This window comes from Nomascus leucogenys, chromosome 2, assembly GCF_006542625.1.
Source record: "Nomascus leucogenys isolate Asia chromosome 2, Asia_NLE_v1, whole genome shotgun sequence".
NCBI lineage: Eukaryota > Metazoa > Chordata > Mammalia > Primates > Hylobatidae > Nomascus > Nomascus leucogenys.
In genome coordinates this window covers 34,501,942-34,526,455 of record NC_044382.1, presented here as the reverse complement: position 1 = coordinate 34,526,455, position 24,514 = coordinate 34,501,942, and the positions used below count along the sequence as shown (strand labels likewise).

Below are 24,514 nucleotides of genomic sequence, written 5' to 3'. Positions count from 1 at the left end.
GTGAGGACAATTTCTTTATGATTCTAGTAGAGAAGCTAGCTTTTGAGCTAGCTTGAGTGAGGACTTTTGAATGCAGATGAAATAACCTGCTCTTTTTAATTTTATTTTTTGTAGAGACAGGGTCTCACTATGTTGCCAGGGCTGGTTTTGAACTCTGAGCTCAAGCAATTCTCCCGCCTCGGTCCTACAGCAATCTGTATTACCTTGTCCAATTGAATTAACCTCTTAGAGCTTCAATTTATTCATCATTAAAATAAGACAATATTAATTATCTTCTGAAAATTGTATCAAGATCCAGAGCACAAGCTCCGGAGCGAGGCTCAAACGATGGCTCCAACGTTTACCTGCAGGGTAACTGTGTGAACTTCATTTTCCTTATGAATGAAAATAAATATTAACGATATTTACCTCATCAGGTAGGGAGGAGACAAATTAGAGAACCAGAAATAACTCCATTCTACACATTAGTAGACCTGCATTATCAAAAATTTTACTCAATTACTATATTTTTAATTTTTTCAAAAAAAATTTTGTGGAAATTTGTTCTTTCTTATATATAATATGCATTTTACATCTATAACACCTATTTTACATGTATAGATATTATACCTAATATCCTTGATTTTGCCTCTTGGCCAGCAAAGCCTAAAATATTTATTATCTAGCCTGATACAGAAAAAGTTTGCTGACTCCTGGTTTAGGATATAGGGAGTCACACTGTCCTGAGATACTACTTCTTCTAAGTCATATATCTTTTCCGTTAATAAAGCAGATTCCATTAAGGTAAAAGCAGAGAGACTGAGGCTAGAGGAGGAAGAAAAATATAGACAATTTTTTAAAGAGATAATTCTTTTCCTTAAAGGAGAGAAAAGGTTTCATTTTTTTCAGGACTAACCTAGAAAAATGATTTATGGTTAGCTTAACAGTACCTATCCTGGAGAGACTATAAAATAAATGCTGCTGGAACAATTGGTTATGCATTATGGGGGAAAACACCAGAAATTGATTTCTTCCCCATATAACAAGTGGCTAAAAAATTTTAAATGTGAAAAGCAAAACTTTAAAATCTTTAGAAGAACTTGAGACTGCTTTTATGACTATGGGATAAGGCAAAAAGAAACAAACTCATACAAATGTAACACTTCAACCCTATGTAGATACCCAAGGAAACCCTTGCACACACGGTAGATACACTGCTTACAGACCATTGTTTGTAAAAGCAAGACTGGAGACAAACATAATGTCTATTAGCAGAAAAACGGATCAATGCATGATGATATACTTACAGTACAATACAGACCAGTAAACAGAGCCTCACCAAGTACTCACATAACTGAACTCCACAAACTTAGGAGTAAAAAAAGCAAGTTACAGAAGAAAAGCACAGCATTGTTATCATTTATATAAAAGTCAAAAACATGCCAAGTAATAGTACAATTTTTAAGAATAGATACATATCTAGTAAAAATATAAAGAAATGCTCAAAATGATAAACTAGTAATCTCTGAGGGGAAGATATGGGATGTAATTAAAGAATATGAAGGGTGTTTTACATAGATTTAATATTGTTTTCACATTTCACTCTAAATGCAAGGTACATGGTATTATACTTTTTATCTTATTGCATATATTACATCTTGCAATAGAATCTATTAGTAAACAACATAAAAGACTCCCTCTCCTTTATAAGCATTGCCTTTGGAGAGTCATACTGGTTTTTCCTGGACTTTCCATGTTGCTGAAATAAACACAGTTGCTTTCTTCAAGAGGAGCGCAGCTTTCAATTTCTCACAGATATATTAGTTATTGAACTAAGGAAATGGTTACTGGACTTTTTGTGAAGAGTCGTGTTACACCCCAGGAGGCTAGTGCTAATAGAGATGAATGTCCTTGGTACTTTAGAGTGAATCAGGTAACTACAAGATTGAGAGAGGCACTGATGAACCAAAAAGAAAAAAAATTAATCTAATGGTAGAATATCATACTCTGAACTGTGGGTGATATGCCTGTGTAATAGTTATATTTTTCAATGCAATTAGACTGGAAGGACAACATTTTATTTGTTTACTGATTGAGCCAGGGTCTCCCTCTGTCGTCCAGGCTGGAGTGCAGTGTGATTATGGCTCACTGCAGTCTCAACCTCTTAGGCTCAAGTGAGCCTCCCACCTCAGCTTCCCAAGTAGCTGGGTCTATAGGTGTACACCACCATGCCTGACTAATTTTTTATTTTTATTTTTGTAGAGACAGGGTCTTACTATGTTACAGGCTGGTCTCGAACTCCTGGGCTGAAGCACATGGCCTCTCAAAGTGCTGGGATAACAGGTGTGAATCATTACACCGAGCCAAGAACAAAGTATTTAAAAGTCAAAATTACATTAAGCGTTATTGTAGCAAAATTACATTTTCTTTCTAAGGTATAGTTAACACTTCTTCCAATCAACTCAGGAAGTTTGAAAACAGCATCTATAAATTCATTAATTCTCTTTTAGTAAAACATTTGTCCCAGGTGGCAAGTGTGTGTGTACACACATGCACACACACACACATAAATATGTAAAGATTTTTTTGTTTTACAAAGATGATATACTATATATACTTCCTGATAAAATTAAAATATATTCAGGGAAAACTTCACCATGTCAGTATTTATTCTTTTAATATAGCTAAAATCTTATCGCCATCTCAGAAATTGTAGAATTTCAGAATTGAAATGCTTTAAGGAATCTAATACAATTTCTTCATTTTATATAGAGAAAATTAAGGCACAAAAATTAGTTATTCAAAATCTTACCGAGTTTTTTACCCATAACAGGGTGAGCACTAAGATATGTATTTACCACTGTTGGTTCAAAAGTACGCAAGAAATGTGTCACTTAGTTACATCAAAAGAAATAGATGGTTGGGCACAGTGGCTCATGCCTGTAATTCCAGCATATTGGAAGGCTAAGGTGGGAGGACTGCTTGAGCCCAGGAGTTCAAGACTAGCCTCAGCAACATAGTGATACTCTGTCTCTACAAAAATATGTAAAAAAATTTCCAAGTATGGTGGTAGCATGTGCCTGTGGTCCTAGCTATTCGGCAGGCTGAGGAGGGAGGACTTCAGCCTGAGAGGTCAAGGCTGCAGTAAGCCACGATTGCACCACTGCACTCCAGCCGAGGCAACAGAGCAAGACCCTGTCAAAAAAAAAAAAGAAAAAGATGTGAGGTCACCTTTACACACTTATGATTAGAAACATGAAACATGCATTTTCCTGATCTGGACTATACAATTAAAGAAAGACGTGAAGAATTTGGAAGGGATTTAGAGATTAATCTAAAGGCAATCAGAAAAAGAAAATAAGTTGGGGGGAAATAAAAACAAAACATTGAAGTAGAGAATATTAAGCTTGCTAAGGAGGAAGTCAAAAGCAGGACTTTGTTCATGGTGGGCACTTAATGGCTTGGAACTGCATTGGGAAAACTCATAGAGCAAGGGTGGAAAACATTTTCCAAGTTCCTATACTAGGAAAATCTCAAGCAGGGGACTTATTTCTCCCCCTATACTCGCAAATATATATTTGATATTATTTTCCCATCACTTGAAGATGAAATACTTTTACTTTGACAAAAAACAGAATAGACAAAACTTTGAGATGCACAACAAATGCTACAAATACATCTTATTTTTAGATTAGAGTCAATTAAAGATCAAAGGGAAGGAAGAGATATAAACAGAAGGGTGAGACATCAAAAGGATAGAGACAGAGGTAGGGATAGAAGCCATACCCTAGGCATTAGCTACAGTGTTCTTCTTTAAAATCCGGATAAACTGCCTGCTTTTTACAGCTCTCTAACTGTTCAAATTCATAGGCTCTATTCTGATCAGAGTAGCTTAATTGTCAGTGTATAAAATGATTTTTGGAGCAGTGTCAGCAACTAGAGCACTATCAGCCTGGGAATGGGCCTGGGGAAATCAGGGAGTGTGCATGGGAGGGGAGGCAGATGAAATGAAGCCTGTTAGGATGTTAGTGAATGAATACTCTCTTCCAGATCTTGACTAGGGACCACAGGTTCCCTGCTTTTGTCTCAGAGGATGGTGACATGACCCCATCTCCAATAAAGAGAAAAGAACCAAGCTCCAATTGCAACGTGAGAAATTTAAATTTGTGATTAAGAAAAATTTCCCAACACTAGGACTATAATGGATTTTTGAGAGGTTTTCCAGACATGTTAAATTAATATCAGCAAGAATTGGCTTATGTTATGTGAATATTTAAAAACTGCTTTAGAATTGAGTTTGAGAATTGATTTAAAGCATTCACATCTTTCTGCTGCTTATTTTTAGTAGTTACTGTTTTTACACCATGTACATAGGCTTTATTGTGATACACTAAACTTTTGAAATCAATGTTTACGTAATATAGTATAAATATTAAAACAAATTCTCCAGCACATCTTAGCACAATCTCAGCACAATCTCTCCCAACGTTTCTTCTGCTGGTTCTTGTAGGGCCCCAGATTCCTCCCTAGCGCCTTCAATCCAGTCTTGACTTTCACACTGTCACCTCAGCTTCCATTTTGCCTGTAGCTGACTCCTGGTTAAGACAGAGCCTCCATGGTTTGTTCATAAATGATTCTTATTTTATGATATGAATAAAAACAGAAAGTCAGTGTGACTCATGTCAAATATTAAATTCTAACTTTGGTTCAAAGTAGATGATCAATGTAACCATGTCTAAACACCCTTCACCTCATTGGAGATGCAGTTTAATCTTTTATTCAAAGCACAGAAATGATTGGCTCTATTATAGAAAATGTCAAGCCAAGTTATCTCATCAGAAGACTGTGATCTAAACAAGGGTCAGAACAGAACATGATCTAAAGAGAAGATACAAATCGAGCCTGGGTTAAGTACAACTTTGTGACAGACCCAGACATGTGAGGAGTACCTAAATAAGCATTTTGGCCCAGGGATGTTGTTCATTACAACTGCTCATGTAGTGAGTAAAATGTACATTTAAAATACACAAAAATAGTTTTAAAAAATGTATTAGAAATCAAGCCTATCTATAGGCCATAGAACATTACGAATAGAATTCCCAATCAAATGCCCTCAAAACAATCACATCCAAACAAAAAACAACAAAAAATGCAGCATTTTAAATCATTTGACTAAGAAATTCAACTCTTAAAGCTCAATACAAATTTATATAACAAATTGATTTATGCAGATGTGTGAATTTGAGGTGTTACTTTTAGTTTTCTTACTGTGGTAAAACTTAACGCTTAGGAATTTAAATAGGAACAAATTGGGCAATAAGGCCTAACCTGAGCAAAGCCACTGTGAGATCATGCTGTACATACGACTTTATCGTTAGCATTGAGTATTGATACAATTCAAGCACAATTAGTCAAATATTAGGGGCAGCATGAAATGACTAAATTCAATGGGCATACAGACACACTCAGGAAATTTAAAATGGGATTATTTCAGAATTTCTTGGAAAGCTATGTAAAGACAGTGACCTAAAAATTACACTGTCAGAATGACTCTTCTAAATAGAAAGGAAAAAAAAAAAGGCGATTCCCTTTGAATAAAGTCTTCTCTTCTAATGTGGGAATAATTTGAGGTAGGGGGTGCTTATCATCTGTTTGACAATATTCGTATTCCACTGTTACAGAGTAGTAGAAAAACATTGAGATAGTTGAAAACCAAAGAGCAATGCCTTGTACAAACATGGATGTGATTTGCATGCTTCAACAACTAACAGAAGACTATACTCACACTAAAAGAAACTTAGGAAATAAAAATATTGCCATTTTAAGAATTTAAATTGGTCAGGCATACTGGATCATGCCTGTAGTCCCAGAACTCCAGGAGGCCGAAGTGGGTGAACCACAAGGTCAGGAATTTGAGATCAGTCTGGCCAACATGGTGAAACCATGTCTCTACTAAAAATAGAAAAATTAGCCAGGCATGGTGGCAGGAGCCTGTTATCCTAGCTACTTGGGAGGCCGAGGCAGGAGAATCACTTGAACCTGGGAGGCAGAGGTTGCAGTGAGCTGAGATGGTGCCATTGCACTCCAGCCTGGGCATGAGTAAGACTCTGTCTCAAAAAAAAAAAAAAAAAAAAAAAAAAAAAATTTAAATTGAGTTTACAATAATGATCAACCTGAGCACAATGAACAGCAAATGTGACACTCTAGTTACAAAAATGCCAACAGCAAAGCTTCACAACTTATAGTTTTTAAAAAAAGTACAAAGACATCAATTGTCCAACAATAGGGGACTGGACTAAGTAAATTAAACTCTGCTCATTTAATAAAATGATATCCAGCCATTAAAAACAATGAAGTAAATCTCGATGTTCAGCATATATAATAATGCCCATAACAGAATGCTAAGTTTAAAAACAAGAGACTTTGAAAACATTATGTAAACTCAAAAGATGCCAGAAACAAAAGGCCACATAGTGCATGCTTCCATTTCTATGAGATGTCCAGAATAAGCAGATCCAGAGATAGAAAAAAGATTAGTAGTCACCAGGGTATGGAGGGAGGGGAAAATTGAGAGATAAAGGGAATTTTTGCAGGGGGTGGGGGGGTGACAGAAATATTCTGAAAATAGTGGTGGGTGCTGATTGTACAACATTGTGAATATACTAAAAAACATTGAATTGTACACTTTAAAATGGTTAAAATGGTAAATTTTGTTATATGTTATATATATTGAATTTCGATTCAATAAAAACAAACTTAAAAGGTATGTGCATGTATGTATTAATGTGTACACAAGTCACTAGGAAGAATTGGGTACCTGTGTGTATAGTGTGATAAAATGTATGCTAATCTATTTAAAGGCGGTTATGTGAGGAATGAAATTTGGGGACAGAGGGGCAATTTCACTTGTTTAGTATTAATATTCTTCTGGGAAAAGGTACTATATATATTTTTGTCTTTATTAAAATCTATGCTAAAACCCTTCTCTTGAACTCAAGAAACATAGATGTTGTGGTGGTTGCTCTGCCTCCCATTCCCCTTTCCATGTTTTTTAAAAAGTTTATTAACATATAATTTGCATACCACAAAATACACCTATTTTAGTATAAACTTAAATTTAGTTAGTAAACATACAGTTGTGCAGCCATCACCACTCAAAAAGTTCCCTCCTGCCTCATTTGCCATCAGTCTCCACTACCACCTCCTGGCAACTACTTATCTGCTTTGTCTTTATAGATTGGCCTTTTCTAGATATTCATATAAATGGAATAATATGATACGAGGCCTTTTGTATTTGGCTTTTTTTTTTTAACTTGGCATATTTTTGAGGGTCATCCATTTTGAAATAGCTTATCAATAATCTGCTTTTTATTGCTATATGAAGGTATTATCATGATGACAGTGTACCTAGAAAAGGAAATAAAGATTATACATTTAGAAAATTAAAAATTAAAACACAGAAAACAAAAGGGCTCTTAGTGCCATTCATTGCCTAAAGACTCTACCAAGTTCTCCAATATTATCAGACCATGAAACTGATAACTGAAAGCAAACGTGTCATTAAATTTTACACACTCCTTTGCATTATATTCTAACTAGGAAAATATAAAATAACTATATTTTTTCTGTTTGTAGGAAAATAAAAGTCATCCAACTAGATTAAAAGTGTAATTTACAAGCATGTTAAATGTTTCTGCTGAGTACTTCGTTTTCTCATTTTTTTCTTTATTCATTTGTGTGTGCCACAAGTGCTGATAAGCTACTGAAAACACCTTAATGCATAATTAATCACTCTGCAAGCAATCAGCAGATTTAGTGCTAGTTGCAGAAATAAACCAAATTCATACATGCAAGGTAAGCCTAATTAGTTAAGCTCACAAAAAACGTAATATCCAATTTTTAGAACCTAATGTGCTCAAGAAAGTATTTGTGCTTTTAAATTAGAACAGCTCTCTATTTAATTAGTCCTATTTGAGTATGTAATCATTTTAATTTATTTACACAAACACAGGACATTGTGCTCCATCAGCAGATAATGTTCTTCATTAACCAGAGTAGGAACTTTGTGCTCAAGGGCAGCAGAAATATTTCCACCTGTGATGCAAAATCAGAACTGCATACTATCAAACTGCATTCTTTGGTTTTGATGGTCACCATCCTAAGATACATATTTGTTAATAATAACACAAGTTTGACTAAGTACTCTACCAATCCACAGAAATTGACAATTTAAATATTTAATTTTTCATTTTACCTATTGCCCAGTTACAAAATGGATGTTTAATTATTAATGAACAAATTAACTTACTGAAATTCAAGTGTTAGTAATGTACTACAATTCAAACTTCAATAATTTGGATGGTGGAGAAGCAGAGTTAATTTTTTAAAAAGTTAATTCTTTCTTCGTTAGGGGTGCAAAGTAACAATAGCCTAGATTGTAGAGAGTGGTGAGGGTAGGTTTTATTTAGACTGTATAAAAACAAACACTGTATGCTTGGCAGGCTAATGACAGAGGATTCTTATGTATTCATTAAAGCACATGAACCAATTCTTCCTTAAGGCGTTTCCAACAAACCTTGATACCTTGTTACTGGCACACTGCTTCCACTAAATCCTAAATACACTCTAAAAAGAAAAAAAGAGACACTCTCATTAACTCACCTGCAGTATGTTTTTGCTACTAAGTAACTGTTGAAATTTGACATGTCACAAAATGAGTCAGTGGATAGCATGTGAGGGCAGCTTTAACATGAGGAATTGTTTGGGTAGGAGGCTTGCTCTAGGTAGTATTTTGAAGGAAGGCCCAGTGCTAGTCTTTGGTAAGTATGCTTCATTGTACAATCTGTACCATGAGAGTTGCTATATTGTTTTGAAAACTTTCCATACTACTTTTTGAAAGGCTAAATACTTGCTATATACATATTTTTTCTTTTTCTTTTGTTTTCTTCCCACAAAGGAAGGGAAACAACTTGTCTGAGCAACCACATCAGATCTGCTTTACATAACAGCATGGCAAATGTAGCCTTGATTTCCCATAACTCTTCATGATATACAGCATCTCTACAGAATATCTCTATAGAATAGTATTTTAACTTGTACAATTTCCCTTTACCCAAAGTTTAAAATTCTTCCATTTATGTGAAAGAAAACTAGTGTATAGTTCACATCAGAAAGGCTCCCTTTTTCTGTAGGTAGTAACTACTGCAAGCATAATTGCATTTTAACTTTAGAGACAACTGACTTAGCTTTGGAGCATATTTGAGTTTAGTAATGCCTATTAAGGTTAAAAATAACAAATTTGCAAAATACCAAATGTACAATGCTAAATTCTATCCCAAATCATGTCATTAGATATATTTTAAAAAACTCTTTGATTAGGTGGCCACTATCCAAGGATGGTATCTTAAGATTTCTAGAACTTTGCATTATCTGCATAACTATATCTGGAAAAAGAATGTCTATTTCCATAAGCCTAGTTATACAGCTCTTGAAAATACCCATTGGATTTTGTCAAAGGCCTTTTCTGCATCTATTGAGATAATCATGTGGTTTTTGTCTTTGGTTCTGTTTATATGCTGGATTACATTTATTGATTTGCATATGTTGAACCAGCCTTGCATCCCAGGGATGAAGCCCACTTGATCATGGTGGATAAGCTTTTTGATGTGCTGCTGGATTCGGTTTGCCAGTATTTTATTGAGGATTTTTGCATCAATGTTCATCAAGGATATTGGTCTGAAATTCTCTTTTTTGGTTATGTCTCTGCCAAGTTTTGGTATCAGGACGATGCTGGCTTCATAAAATGTGTTAGGGAGGATTCCCTCTTTTTCTATCGATTGGAATAGTTTCAGAAGGAATGGTACCAGTTCCTTCTTGTACCTCTGGTAGAATTCAGCTGTGAATCCATCAGGTCCTGGACTCTTTTTGGTTGGTAAGCTATTGATTATTGCCACAATTTCAGAACCTGTTATTGGTCTATTCAGAGATTCAACTTCTTCCTGGTTTAGTCTTGGGAGGGTGTATTTGTCGAGGAATTTATCCATTTCTTCTAGATTTTCTAGTTTATTTGCATAGAGGTGTTTGTAGTATTCTCTGATGGTAGATTGTATTTCTGTGGGATCGGTGGTGATATCCCCTTTTTCATTTTTTATTGCATCTATTTGATTCTTCTCTCTTTTCTTCTTTATTAGTCTGGGAAAACTGGCTAGCCATATGTAGAAAGCTGAAACTGGATCCCTTCCTTACACCTTATACAAAAATTAATTCAAGATGGATTAAAGACTTATATGTTAGACCTAAAACCATTAAAATCCTACAAGAAAACCTAGGCAATACCATTCAGGACATAGGCGTGGGCAAGGACTTCATGTCTAAAACACCAAAAGCAATGGCAACAAAAGCCAAAATCGACAAATGGGATCTCATTAAACTAAAGAGCTTCTGCACAGCAAAAGAAACTATCATCAGAATGAACAGGCAACCTACAGAATGGGAGAAAATTTTTGCAACCTACTCGTCTGACAAAGGGCTAATATCCAGAATCTACAATGAACTCAAACAAATTTACAAGAAAAAAACAACCCCATCAAAAAGTGGGCAGAGGACATGAACAAACACTTCTCAAAAGAAGACATTTATGCAGCCAGAAAACACATGAAGAAATGCTCATCATCACTGGCCATCAGAGAAATGCAAATCAAAACCACAGTGAGATACCATCTCACACCAGTTAGAATGGCCATCATTAAAAAATCAGGAAACAACAGGTGCTGGAGAGGATGTGGAGAAATAGGAACACTTTTACACTGTTGGTGGGACTGTAAACTAGTTCAACCATTGTGGAAGTCAGTGTGGCGATTCCTCAGGGATCTCGAACTAGAAATACCATTTGACCCAGCCATCCCATTACTGGGTATATACCCAAAGGACTATAAATCATGCTGCTATAAAGACACATGCACACGTATGTTTATTGCGGCACTATTCACAATAGCAAAGAGTTGGAACCAACCCAAATGTCCAACAACGATAGACTGGATTAAGAAAATGTGGCACATATACACCATGGAATACTACGCAGCCATAAAAAATGATGAGTTCGTGTCCTTTGTAGGGACATGGATGAAACTGGAAAACATCATTCTCAGTAAACTATCGCAAGGACAAAAAACCAAACACCGCATGTTCTCTCTCATAGGTGGGAATTGAACAATGAGAACTCATGGACACAGGAAGGGGAACATCACACTCCGGGGACTGTTGTGGGGTGGGGGGAGGGGGGAGGGACAGCATTAGGAGATACACCTAATGCTAAATGACGAGTTAATGGGTGCAGGAAATCAACATGGCACATGGATACATATGTAACAAACCTGCACATTGTGCACATGTACCCTAAAACCCTAAAGTATAATAAAAAAAAAAAAAAAAAAAAAAAAGAAAATACCCATTGGTAAACACAGTATTATAGCAATGCCACAAAATATACATTTACTCCATATGTAAAGTCAACTACATGATCTTGGCATGTATACATGCATAACACACTAGTGTAAGTCAACTTGCCACTCCACTCACAAGTACAGTATTTGGAGATCAGGCATGTTTCAGTCTGTCACCCCCGCAATGAGTTTCAGTTATTCAATGACAATCACTGGATGAGCTTTTAGCTATGGTGAGTGTCCCTAGTGTTTAAAGATACCTGTATGCTTTTAGTATAAAATGGGCCTAAAGCAAGGCAGGTAATCTACCTGGTACTTAACTGAAGAAACAGAAATCTATTCCAATGATAGACAAAAAAAAAAGCCACATAGTACTTTTTGGGACACAGTACAACAGTCTTTAATGTATATATAAATATGCCTACATAACAGAGTTTGATAAGAGAAGTTTTGGCTATATACGACTCTGCATGTAATCAAACTCTAGAACACCAAATGCAACTCCACTGCATAGCTGTTTTGACAGAGCAACAGTTAAGCATAAAATAGCTTTGCATCTTATTATTTTGGAGCAAAATAAAAAACAACCACAAAAAAAAAATCTCTACAATAATTTAAACTAAAAATGTTGGGGATAGGGTAAACAACAAAAAAGAAAATAATTTGATCCATATGTAATATTTGGCTGAAGATTAACAGTGTTAAGTCTAACCAACAGCGAGATAATTTTAATTTCCAAAGCATCTTCTACCGTTTATTAGCAATATCTGGATATTAAGGGAAGACATTTGCCTTAACAAAAACTATATTGAAAAAGACAAATGAATTGAAAAAGACAGAAATACTATCCAAGAATTACAATAAAAAATTTGGTTAAGTTGGAAAGCCTATCAAATTGCTTTCCAAATTGCTTTTCTAAAGCAATCTGGTAAGTTTGAAAACCTAGCCCAAAACAAATTAATGACAAGTTGGTTTCTCCAGATGATTAATGAAGAAAAACATATTTATGTGAATCAATAAATATGTTATTTCTCTCAACCTTTTTATGCTTAAAACTTTTTCCAAAAAAGAACCAATGATACATCAGTTTGGCATTTCTTTTTATTTAGTCTGAAAATTTCTTTAAAAAAAAAAAAAAAAGCAGTATTTTCCTCCCTGTACCATATCTTTCTCATAACTGTAACTGAGCTTTGTCCAGAATCAGAGGCAGTTCTTCTAGAAAAAGCCAATGATCAGTATAAAAGATAGTGTTTTCCTACAGATTCTCTCTGGCAAGAGAACATGACAATATAAATCAAATACATTTAATACAATAAAATAATGTAACTCAAACTATTTCTCATTTAATCTCCTTTTTGTCTGATTCTGTATTAGCTGATTTCTATTCTTAAAGCTTAAATTAGGGGTCAAAATCAGAGCCTAGTTAAAAAAGAGAGAAAGGGAATAGTAGTTTAGTAAAAGTAAACTCAATAACACAGTTAAAATTATTTGGAAAGGTTTTAATTAACAAGCATTCAAATATACCTTACGTTGATAACTGCAATACTGAATTTTGTAAAACTTTAAATATTTTCCTTAAAAAAGGTTAGTGATTTTTTATTTTTTATTTTTGGGAAATATGGAGATCCAACCACTATAGCATTAATGCGACCATTCCAGGTCCCTAAGGTTGAGTTTACATTAATATCTAAGTAAGTGTTCGCATTTCATGTCTACAGTAAGGTAGATTGTGAACTTCCTGTATCTCTGAATTTTAGCAAAAATTCCATGAGATAATTTACAGTGATGTCAAATTTTTGGAGTGCAAACTCATACTCTACATTTGGATCACTTTTTTGCTTTGAGTGTACCTGACTTGAGAATATAAGGCAATTTTTCTTTCCTAAATCCTTGGAAAAATATTTTTGCAGTAAGTCTTGTGTCTCCTTTTTTTTTTTTTTTTTTTTTTTTTGAGACGGAGTCTCGCTCTGTCACCCAGGCTGGATGGAGTGGAATGGCGTGATCTCGGCTCACTGCAAGCTCCGCCTCCTGGGTTCACACCATTCTCCTGCCTCAGCCTCCTGAGTAGCTGGGACTACTGGTGCCCACCACCACGCCCAGCCAATTTTTTGTACTTTTAGTAGAGACGGGGTTTCACTGTGTTAACCAGGATGGTCTCGATCTCCTGACCTCATGATCCGCCCACCTCAGCCTCCCAAAGTGCTGGGATTACAGGCGTGAGCCACCGCGCCTGGCCGTCTTGTCTCTTCTTTACTGTGACTGGGTTGTTTTTAAGAAAGGTTATCAGCTTTGTGTTTGGTTTCCCACAGTTGATAAAAATCTATCAAAAACATTATAATTTGCAGGAAAAAGGTTTTTCAATGGCTGCAGGAACTGGAAAGAAATAGCATTTCTTACTTGTATAAACACAAACATTTAAAGCTAGTCACACTGCAGGTAAATCCAATATAGTATTCAAAAGTTCTATAAAAATGAACAAGAGATACACGTTTACTTTCATTGCTCCAACAGTCAAATGTAAATCTGCATGAGAGTTGCGCTGCAGCAGTTCGCTAGTCCAATTTAAGAGTTCAAGGTCCTTTTTGTACCTCTGGCCCACTGATGTCCACATCCCAGATAAATTTTCAAAAGACAGAAATCAGGGCAAAGACTCCATATAACAAAGCGCAAGGATATGCTACTAAAAGTTGCTGTCCTTCCATGGCTAACGCAGAAATAAATATTTTGGAAGCAGAAAAACTACACCATCCAATAATCCCAGCAGTAAGAATGATTCCTACCATTCCTCTGTAACCAACAAGGAAAAAGGGGGGAGGAGAAAAAAAAGCAGATGAGATTAGTTATGTAAGAATACTACAGTAACCTATTCTGAAGCATTTTAAATTTACATTTTAAATCTGCAAGTAGACATATGCAAAAATAATCAGGATTTTTTTTCAAATGCTAAAATGTACCTGAACCTCACAGTAAATTCAATGATCATGAATCATTTCAAATGTGATAAACAGCTTTTTTAGAACTATGTTTTACTTTTTAAAAATATAAGGTCTCTCATTCTTGGCACTACTGACATTTGGGCTGGATGTATCTTTGTTGTGGGGGCTGTCCTGTGCACCGTCAGAATGTTCAGCAGCATCCCTGGCCTCTATACATAATATAGAAGTAGCACCCTTGCCCCCCATCAGACACTGTCAAATGTCCCCTTGGAGGCAAAATTGTTCCTAGTTGAAAAAAGGGTTTTAGTAGAAAACAACTTCTGTAAAATTCAAATATGAATATATAAATTCTTAATAAGAGTGATTTCTACACTGAAAATATGAAATATTTCTATTCAAAGCAGAAATAGTGTAAAGCATCATCTTGCCAAATTTCTTGTACCAGACAAATAATTGACATATTTGTCTCTTCTCCTCTCAAACCTCCACTTTAGCTTTCAAAGTGTAACAAAGCCTGACCACTGGTAACGTCTAACACTAGTCACATGGAAGATTTTATATTGAGACAATCTGCACACTGGCCACAAGGAGGAACCTTATTGGCGGTAATGTATAGGTAATGTATACTTTTCCCTTTTTTTTTTTTTTTTTTTGAGACAGAGTTTCGCTTTTGTTGCCCAGGCTGAAGTACGCAACAGGGCGATCTTGGCTCACTGCAACTTCTGCCTCCCGGGTTCAAGTGATTCTCCTGCCTCAGCCTCCCGAGTAGCTGGGATTACACAGGCATGTGCTACCATGCTCGGCTAATTTTGTATTTTTAGTAGACATGGGGTTTCTTCATGTTGGTCAGGCTCCCAACGTCAGGTGATCTGCCCGCCTCGGCCTCCCATAGTGCTGGGATTACAGGCGTGAGCAACCGTGCCTGGCCATACCTATCCTTTTAACCTAACCTAAAATATCATTTAAAAATTACACATATTTAAAGCTGCTTACAAGAACATCTATCTGAGAAACACCAAGGCTGATAACAGCCTCTTATCATATAAAGAATACATTTCATTTCCAGTTAAAAAGCTGCCCAATGGAGAGTATGTATTTATTATTCGTACATTTGGCATATGTCCAATGGTTTCAAGAAATTAGGTGGGATCTAGAAAATATCAAAGACGGTAAGCATAATTTGAACACTAATGACTTGACCTTTTTCAGGTAATATTTAACAATCACCCTGTTCAATTTGTTACCACTATGACAATGGTCAGTAAACACAAAACTAGTGAAATTCTTGATCATGGGTAAAATAAGAGATGGTATAAAGGTTTTTAAATTTATTCTCATTACCATTGTTTTTCATCCAAAACCATTTGGCACTGTCCCTACTACAAGAGGCACTATCTGATATGTTTGCTGAATCAGTGATTTATCTCAAACTGAAGATGAGGTGAATCCTACTACATAGAATTGGTCAATCAACCCCCCCCAAAAAAGAACAGTACTTACTGCAAAGAAAATATCACTGCAAAGCTGGAAAGTAGGATCATGGGCAGAAGACAATATCCAAGGACACTTGCCACACAACCAAATGAAACACCTGTCATACTCATTAAGTTTAATAAACAAAACATTCCTAGACATCCAATTGCACTGATCCCGTATACATAGCCAAACTGGATTTTGCCAGCCTAAGGGTAAAGAAGATTACAGGTTAAAGGGCAAAAAATAAGTTATTTCTGGCCTTATTTCACCTGAATCAGTACATGTAGCAAATAATTCATGAGCATCAAAATCTACTAATCTATCTATTCTTTATGTAGAGAAGTAAAAGACTGAGCACACTGGCTTGTAACATTCTTTGTAACTTTAAAGTACACAGATATTTGGTTCTCCATTTTCCAGTTAGTGTGTAGGCTTGGCATAGAAGTGAACAAATAAAGAGACAAAAGCATAGCAGAATCACCCAAAATAGTAAGATTTCTAAAAAGAACTCTGGATGATTTTAGGCAAATAAACTAGAGACAAGATGTAAAGCCATTCAAAATGTCTAGATAATAGTTATATCAGTTGAAAGTACCTAATTCCACCAAAAATGCCCCAAAGCATTAATTCTCATTGGTGGAGGTAGTCATAATCTTTCTAAGAAGAAATCTTATGATTCACTTTATATGGGTGTTAGAGGAGGAAGGGGAAAGGAAGCCAAGATAAACAGGAAGCCAGGGTTCTGTGGGGGAACAGAAGAAATGGCAAAAGGAATATAACGGAAGATATTTTTTTTCTTTATTTTTCCAAATTATTGGCTGATTTATACATGCCTTTGATTAAGAAAAGACAACAATAAACAGTTTAAGCACTGCAAAGATTAGCTAAATTGGAATTATCCTGTTAGTCAAGTTTGTGAACAAACTTTGTATTCAGGTCACACTATCACTAAAACCAGTTTACAGAAAAGCCTTTAAAAAGTTATTGATTTATCCAATTTTTGTCACATAAAAACTAAATTAGGAGAATGCCTCTACAGATTATGTTAAGAAAAAAAATTATTGGGACTTTTATTAGATTATTTGTAAATACTTGATTAAAAATGCAGAAGTTTGAAAAAGCTCTGCTGAGTTCATTGATGAATTAATCCATGTAGTAATAAAAACTCACACTTGTACAGTGTTTTTAACTTTTCAATGTGTTCTCACATAACCTGTCTTGTTTCATCTTCAAAATAATCTTGCTAGGTAAGCAGGATAGGATTATTTTCTATGAGAGGAAACTGAAAGATTAAATGATGTGGCCAAGGGCAGATCAGGAGCACTCAGTTCAAGCCCAGCTCTTATGACTAAAAATCCCATCTTCTATACATTACATTAGTTATCTCTTATAATTCAGAGACATAAGATAAAATAAATATTAACAATTATCTTTAAAACTTTTCTGTTTTCAATATGCCTTAACATTCTTGGGAAGGTGATAAATTGGGAAAATAATTATATAGAAAAGTAATCATCAGTATGACTAGAACAAAACATTAACCAAGGTTTAGAGATTTTTTTAAAAATGCTGTCATTAAATTAAAAAAAAGCAATAGTGTAAAAACTGTAAGTAACCTCTGAAAAGACAGAATTCTAATGAGGGACTGAAGCTATACCTGTTGTTTACTATTTTTTTTTGTTGTTTTTTTTTCCCCCTAATAATTGAATCATTTCTTAGAACAAGAAATGATTTTTAAAACATGCTACACTTACTATAGATGGAGAACTAATGAATAGGTATAAATACAAGCAACTCAGTACTATTCCAAACACATCCAAGACTTGAGGTATAAAGTGGAGTTTCAAAATGGCTTTTGGTAGAACATTTAAAATTTAAAGGCTGTTCTTTAACTGCACCCTGAAGGTTGAAATGAAAATCTTACCAGTAGCAATGTGGCTCCAAAAGCAAGGCAAAAAACCATTGGACCTGCCAAATCAGTTTCATTCATGATGCTGCCATCTGCTACTTTTAACGGATGTAATACTGTTAGTGTTTTTTGCCAGATGTGGTCAAAATTGATACCTAACTCTAAAGAGAAAGAAAATTTAAAAGTTAATTAGGATTTGTGATGTATTTTTAATTGATCAAAATCTATGTTGAAACGAGACAAAATGACATAGCATCAAAAAAGGATCTAGCAATATTGGATGATATTATTATTATTATCGTTATTGTGATAGGGTCTGTCTCTGTCACCCAGGCTGCAGTGCAGTGGCATGATCATAGCTCACTATAGCCTCAAACTCCTGAACTCAAGTGATGTTCCTGCCTCAGCCTCTTGAGTAGCTGGGACCACAGGTGTGCGCCACAACACAGAGCTAATTTTTTTCTTTTCTTTCTTTCTTTTTTTTTTTTTTTTTTTTTTTTGTAGAGCCAGGGTCTTGCTGTGTTGCTCAGGCTGGACTCCTGGTCTCAAGAGATCCTCCAGCCTCAGCGCCACAAAGCACTGGGATTATAGGCATTGAGACATTGTGCCTGGCCCGGATGATATTATTTTAGTGAGTTCTCTATGCCAGTCTTCAATGTGGTGCTCATCCCACAAATATGTCATTTCTGGATTGGTGTTGGAAAAGGGTATGGATCTGATGAAACAGACACTTATTACATCCCTTAGGTATGACTGCATAGCAAATAATATACAAAAAGGGTTAACAGTAAGGGGTTCTTTACCTGGGGCTTCAGGAATACCTGGGAGCCCATTTAACTGTATACAAAACTACGTCTCTATGCATATGTGTGCATTTCTTCTGAGGAGAGTGTTCATACCTTTCATTAGATTTTCAAAGAGTATCTAGTTCAAAAAAAAAAAAATGTTCAGAACTACCACTTCCTAGGTTTTGGAATACAATTTCAAAATCACCATTTTTTTAGTGATGTCACTAGTTCTGCCAGTTTATTTCCACACAGAATAATGGATACCACGCTTTTTCTTCTCACTTCTTCCACTAGTAGAATTTAGTCAATAAAGTAAAGTAAAAGTCGATGCTGACATAGTAACATACTTTATTATCACTATTAAAAGATCTATTAAAAATCTGGTCCGCTCTGGCCCAATGTGGTTTCACATATACTCTGTTTAAAATGAGTTGTTTAGCAGAAAACTTTTTTCTACAAGATTATTTTTTTAAAGGAAAAGACAATTTCTCCAAATTAAGATTAATTTTCACTAACCAGCTGAATACTACTGAGTACTATCAAGTGTTGCAACAAATCTTACCTTCTAATAAAGGTGGCTCATCCTCAAAGTTGTTTCCATAGAAAGGCTGAGGTGAAGCTGGAGTATATGTCTGAGTTGGCTGGTAAATCTGTCCGGTGTATGGCTGTTGTGGCTGCATCATGTCTGGAGGGACAAATCGGCCTTGCTGCGAATAGTCATAGCCAGCATACTGTCTATAAATGAAAGTTAAATTTTTCAGAGGTATTTCAACTCTGTACAGTTAATATCCCTTCAATTCCTAATTTTCATGTGACAGCTAAAGAACCTTAGTTGTGAAATTCCTAAGATACAAACTTTGACAATTTTTATAAGTCGTGGTTGAAATGATTACTAAGATCAAGCTGATTATCTACAATAAAAAAATCATAATTTTTATAGAAAATCTTCTTAATGATACCAATATTCACTTACATAGCACTAAGCATTTTACAAACTGTTAAAGGTTAGGAGGTCAAGAAATAAAAATGTAAAAATTCTGTCTATTTTTCTCCCTTAGTGGATATGTACGATATGAAGATACACTATGAAATAAAATCTATGGCTAAGACTGAATGAAACCTTAGGATGTCAGACTTTGTAATACATGTTATATAATTTTTCACTGTAATTTGGATAGCCATTGAATTATCACTCTTCTTTACTCTTCATAGTATGTTACTTTTGGCAAGTGGACAAATCTCTTTAAGAAAAACCATCAATTTAAAAACAGAGTGAACAAATCAAGCTTTTGCTTTGTGAGCACTTGCTGAATATAACAAAAGATTTTTAGTACACTTTGCATTTGAATAGTACTTTTTCAAAGTACTATTTTTCAAAGTAGTTATACACTTATTGTCTCATTTGATATGTGCTATAGCAAACCCTGCATCTAGAGGGAAAGGCTTATCACAGCTATTTTAGTGACAATGGCAAGAGGGAAGAGGAGGATACTGAAGCCACATCTTTAAACATCTGTTCCATCATGCTTTGAAAAAATCCAACTTATTGATGGGACTAATCTAATGATATACTAAGAAACACAGATGTAAAATAATTATTTTAAAAGATATTCTAAAAAATGAGAGTTGAGAAGCCTTAGAAAACCTTTAGTCTAATTCCCATTTAAATTCTTATAGTCATAATGTCAGTTGTTTTCCTTGGGGTGAGGCTCTCTTTATTCATTTTTGAGAAAATATCTGCCAAACGCTCAAGTCTGAATAACCATAGTTTATCAGTTGTTTTTTCAAATAAAAATGGTCTTCATGAAATAACAGCCAGTTCAGCTTGCACAGGTGCTTTTCGTAGAGACAGTAATTGTACTTCAGTATGTAGTAAACACTAAATTTCGTCACAAAGAATATTAAAGAAATATGTGTACTAAAGGGTCAGGATTTAATAAAAGATAATTCTTACTGCTTCCTCAAGAGAATCCTTAAATGAAATTGACTGCCTGCCAACTCTCTAACAAGTCTATAGAGTGAAGAACACGATGACTACTAGAACAACTTGATGCCACTACCTTGATTCATACTCAGCTACCAACAGTTTTACCAATCAATACTTTTGCAACAGCACTGCAAATGTTAACATACCTAAAAAGGTATATGATATCTTACTATTGTTATGAAAATAACTTTGACCTTAAAGAATTTCAGAAGAGTCTCAAGGACCCTCTGTAGTCTACATCCTAAATTTTGAGAGCTGCTGATATAAACCCATAAATTTCATGTAAGGAAGAAAAGCACTGCAAGCAGTTGATTATTTCAAAGGTGGCACCATCATTCCATCTTCAAGAGGAAAGGTGAACATGACAATATCATAGAATTTTACTATTTTCCTTTTCTGGCAGGACCTATTCAGGAAAATTTCTGACTTGTTCCTGCTGGTTTTAAACTAAAACATGGTATGGCAAGACATGATCTTTATAGGCTAAAACAACATACTTTCATGGCAGGAAAAGCAGCAGATACTAAATCAATACTCTCATAAGTACTCTGTACCAATAACAAAGACAAAGCCTCTTAACATATTGGGTTGGTTACCTAAGTTCATGGAAATCTTCAGATATTCCATAAAGATACTACCAGGTTAAGTTGAAGAAAAAAAATAACAGCTTTCATAATTTAAAAAATGTGACTTGGTATTATGATATATTTCATAAGCATATCTAGAATACAATGTGGAACCTGTCCAATTTTCCGTTCATATAACTCAACAGATTATGATCAAAGGGCCTTTTACACTTTTTTGTTTTTTTTTTGGTGAATGGATGTATGAATGATACTTGTGAAACACCTATAGAGAAAACCAAAAATGTTAAAGCTGACTTCATTATGGCAAATGCAGAACTGTGTACTAATAACAAGTCAAGTTAAAAACGTAAAGACAATGCAAGTAATATGCTATTTGCACCTAGATTTTCACCAATGGAGAGCTAAAAGTTATTAGTGGATCTTTGTTACCAAATTAGCAAATCAAACAAAATATTATTTGGTTAACTGAGATGGACATTTAAAATGACATTAGATTGCAGATCTACTTGAAGGTACACACAGCAGAGTCCAGTTTTTAAAAAATAAATCTCAGAAACTCAAATTTATTACTGTTAATACATTAGGCTTGTTTTCCCAGGCATCATCTATAAACCTAAGTTTATAGCAAAAATGGTTATATAATCACCCAGAATAAAACTTCATCACTAGTACTGAAGCAATGCTTACTGGTACATGATTTGGTTGGAATGAAACTGTGAGAATAGTAAGCAACAAGTGCTAATCAGCAACAAGTTGTTTAGAATATCTAAATTGCTGTGTGGAGAACTGAAATGACTGTTAAATGGAATGAGACTATAAGTCACACCTTTTAAGTGATGCAAACGTGGACAGGACAGAAAAGAAATGCAGAGGCAGATAAATCTCGTAGGCTGCAATCTAAGTGGAATAGCTCTGTTGCGTTCTAATCATAAAAACCATTCGGATAAAAACAGGCCTGCATACAGAGACAGGTTCTCCGAAGCCCTGTTGCTGCTTTAGGCAAGGATTTATTAGATGGACTCTGGCTCTCCTATACACAGAGCAATCACCAAAAATACATATTTAGGTAAATACATGAATGGAAATATCTCAATACAAATTTTCCAACTCTGCCCATTAATTTCTCAAAAGAGATAAATCCTAATTGGTATGTAATTAAGTAACAGAAAAGAGAAATGAATCACAGGGGGTATTTTGACATGCTCACTCCCATTGTTCAAATGTGTTAAGTTTTAGAGGGGAAAACAAAGCCTTAGAATATACCAAATTAAGCAGACTCAAAGAGACTATAGGTTTTAGAAAGGATAGCCTAACCAAGACAGACTCTATTATAGAGCCACACTGAATTTGAATTTTGTTTCTTAAATTCTTGGGCACTCTAATCCAAACACATTCTTGTATTGCATGTTTCTCACAAACTGACAGATACATAACCTTCCCCTGCCCTCATCGTGGAACAGTCTTTATGAGGTTTTAAATTCGGGATCCATGGATGAACATCACCTAACACATGAATTGTCTGAAGTTATATATGCACATTTATTTGGGCGTTTGAGTGAATCCATGTATTTATGGGAAAGAGGCCCAGTTGTAATAAGATTCTCAAAGAGATCCAGAACCATGTAAAAAAGCTTAAGCAATCTTAGTTTAGGAAGCTCCTTTATTTGACAGGAAGCTGATAAGATTATCTCTAGGGTCCTAAGAAACTAAGGAGATGATGTCCTAGGTGAGATTGCTAGAAAGCCTTCAGTTCATGTATTTTTGTCACAAACACCAGGTACTATAAAAAGATCATCTAAAAAAAAATGTTCAGAGGCTAACGGCTTTGAGTCAACCTCCTCAGTATGAAACTTATAACGTGTGGTACTGACCATAAGGGTTTCAGAAAGAGGAGTAACGAGGAGTAATAAAAATGATTATCAACTGCTGTATGAAAATCACCTGATGATTCGTAAGAGGGAGCTTACATCATTAAATAATGTCACTAAGCACTTTCAATTAGCACTGATAAAAGTCTCAGAGTTGGACCGATTTAACTACTAACAAAATATTTTAATTTTTCACTGGTCCCATGAACTAACAGACTATCTCCTAGGTACCTGAAGCTCCCATCATCATTTAAATACAGAAATACTGTTACTAGAAAACAGTTCTTCAAACAAGCTACTTTTCCATTCATGATACACCTGAAGATTTTGCAGAAGATACTCAACTCTAAATAGAGCAACACCTTCAAACCCAAGCCAGTGTCACATATCTCTCTAGAGGAAGATTATGCATGAAAGATCATACTCCTGATAAAGGACATGTTCACACATTGTTTTAGGCAGAACCAAATATTCTAAATATGTGTTTTCACTGCAATGTAGACTAAATTAATTGCCAAAGATGAAAAGTTACTTGCTATAGGGTCCTCCACTTCCTCCATAATCATAGGACTGCTGTGACTGATCATCGATGCTGTAACTTGTCTGGTAGAAATCCGTGTTTAAGTTTTCAAAGCCTGACATTGCAAATAATCTGTAATAAAAGAGAAATGGCAAACACTGCTTATGCCCAAGGTTCTACTGAATTCGTTCCTGGCAGTCTGCTTAAGCAAATACAGAACACAACAAATATTTTTTCAGTAATTCGGAGGGTGGGGGAGGGGCGGGGGGGCGGAAAGAACGCAGCATTTGAAGGGCGGTAGCGGAGAGAGAGAAAGAAAATGTCTGTTCTTTAAGTTGCGGCCCAGTAAGACAACTCCACCTTAAGGAGCTGATATGCCTTCCATTAGAGGCGAGGTCGTGGGAGTTGTGGTTCCATAGGGGTCTAAAATATCAATAACAACAAAGATGATTTTTCACCTTAAGACAGGGCTTTACAGCTGACAACGCGACTGCTTCCTGGCAAAATAAGGCCTGCGGCCTGCCAGGAAAGTGCAGAATCTTGGAAGGTCGCGCCTGAGGTGCAGGGGCCCGCGTCAGGGCAAGGGCTTGAATGGGAGCGACGGTCTGAGCGAAAGGACCAGGGCGCGGCGCCGAAAGACGGCAACAAGCCCATTTCCACAGGTGTGGAGAGAAGTTGAACAGTGTGCTACGGGCCTGGGTCACTCACCAAACTCTGAGGCTGCGCTGGCGGCAAAGGCAGTAGCTTCAGTAGTCCCAAACAACCCCCAAACTGCTTCAGACCCTGAACCAGCCCCGTTGCTACGTGTCACAGGGCCAAACAACTGCTTCCGGGGCATGCCCGCTCGCGCAGGCGTCTTAGCAGAGTTTGCGCTCTCCTCTTTGGTTGGGCACCGGTGGGCGGGAGGCGGAGACACGAGTATGGAGCATGCGCAGTATCTACCCCACCTGCGGCGGGCCAGTGGGAAAGAGGAAAGTGCTTCCGGCAGCCTGGTTAGCGGTGGAACCAGGAAAGCGCAGGCGC

The 24,514-nt window shown here is 35.8% G+C and overlaps 1 protein-coding gene across 1 annotated transcript; it reads right to left on the bottom strand.

Moving 5' to 3' along the window:
* Positions 1-11,802: 11,802 nt before the first annotated feature.
* Positions 11,803-24,347, bottom strand: YIPF5 (Yip1 domain family member 5). The gene is made up of 6 exons (XM_003266568.3): positions 24,200-24,347; positions 23,504-23,623; positions 19,092-19,264; positions 17,757-17,902; positions 15,857-16,038; positions 11,803-14,207 (listed from the first exon to the last, which is right to left on the bottom strand). Exons 2-6 carry the CDS (start codon positions 23,611-23,613, stop codon positions 14,045-14,047), a joined length of 774 nt encoding a protein of 257 aa, XP_003266616.1. The 5' UTR covers positions 23,614-23,623; positions 24,200-24,347; the 3' UTR covers positions 11,803-14,044.
* Positions 24,348-24,514: the final 167 nt, after the last annotated feature.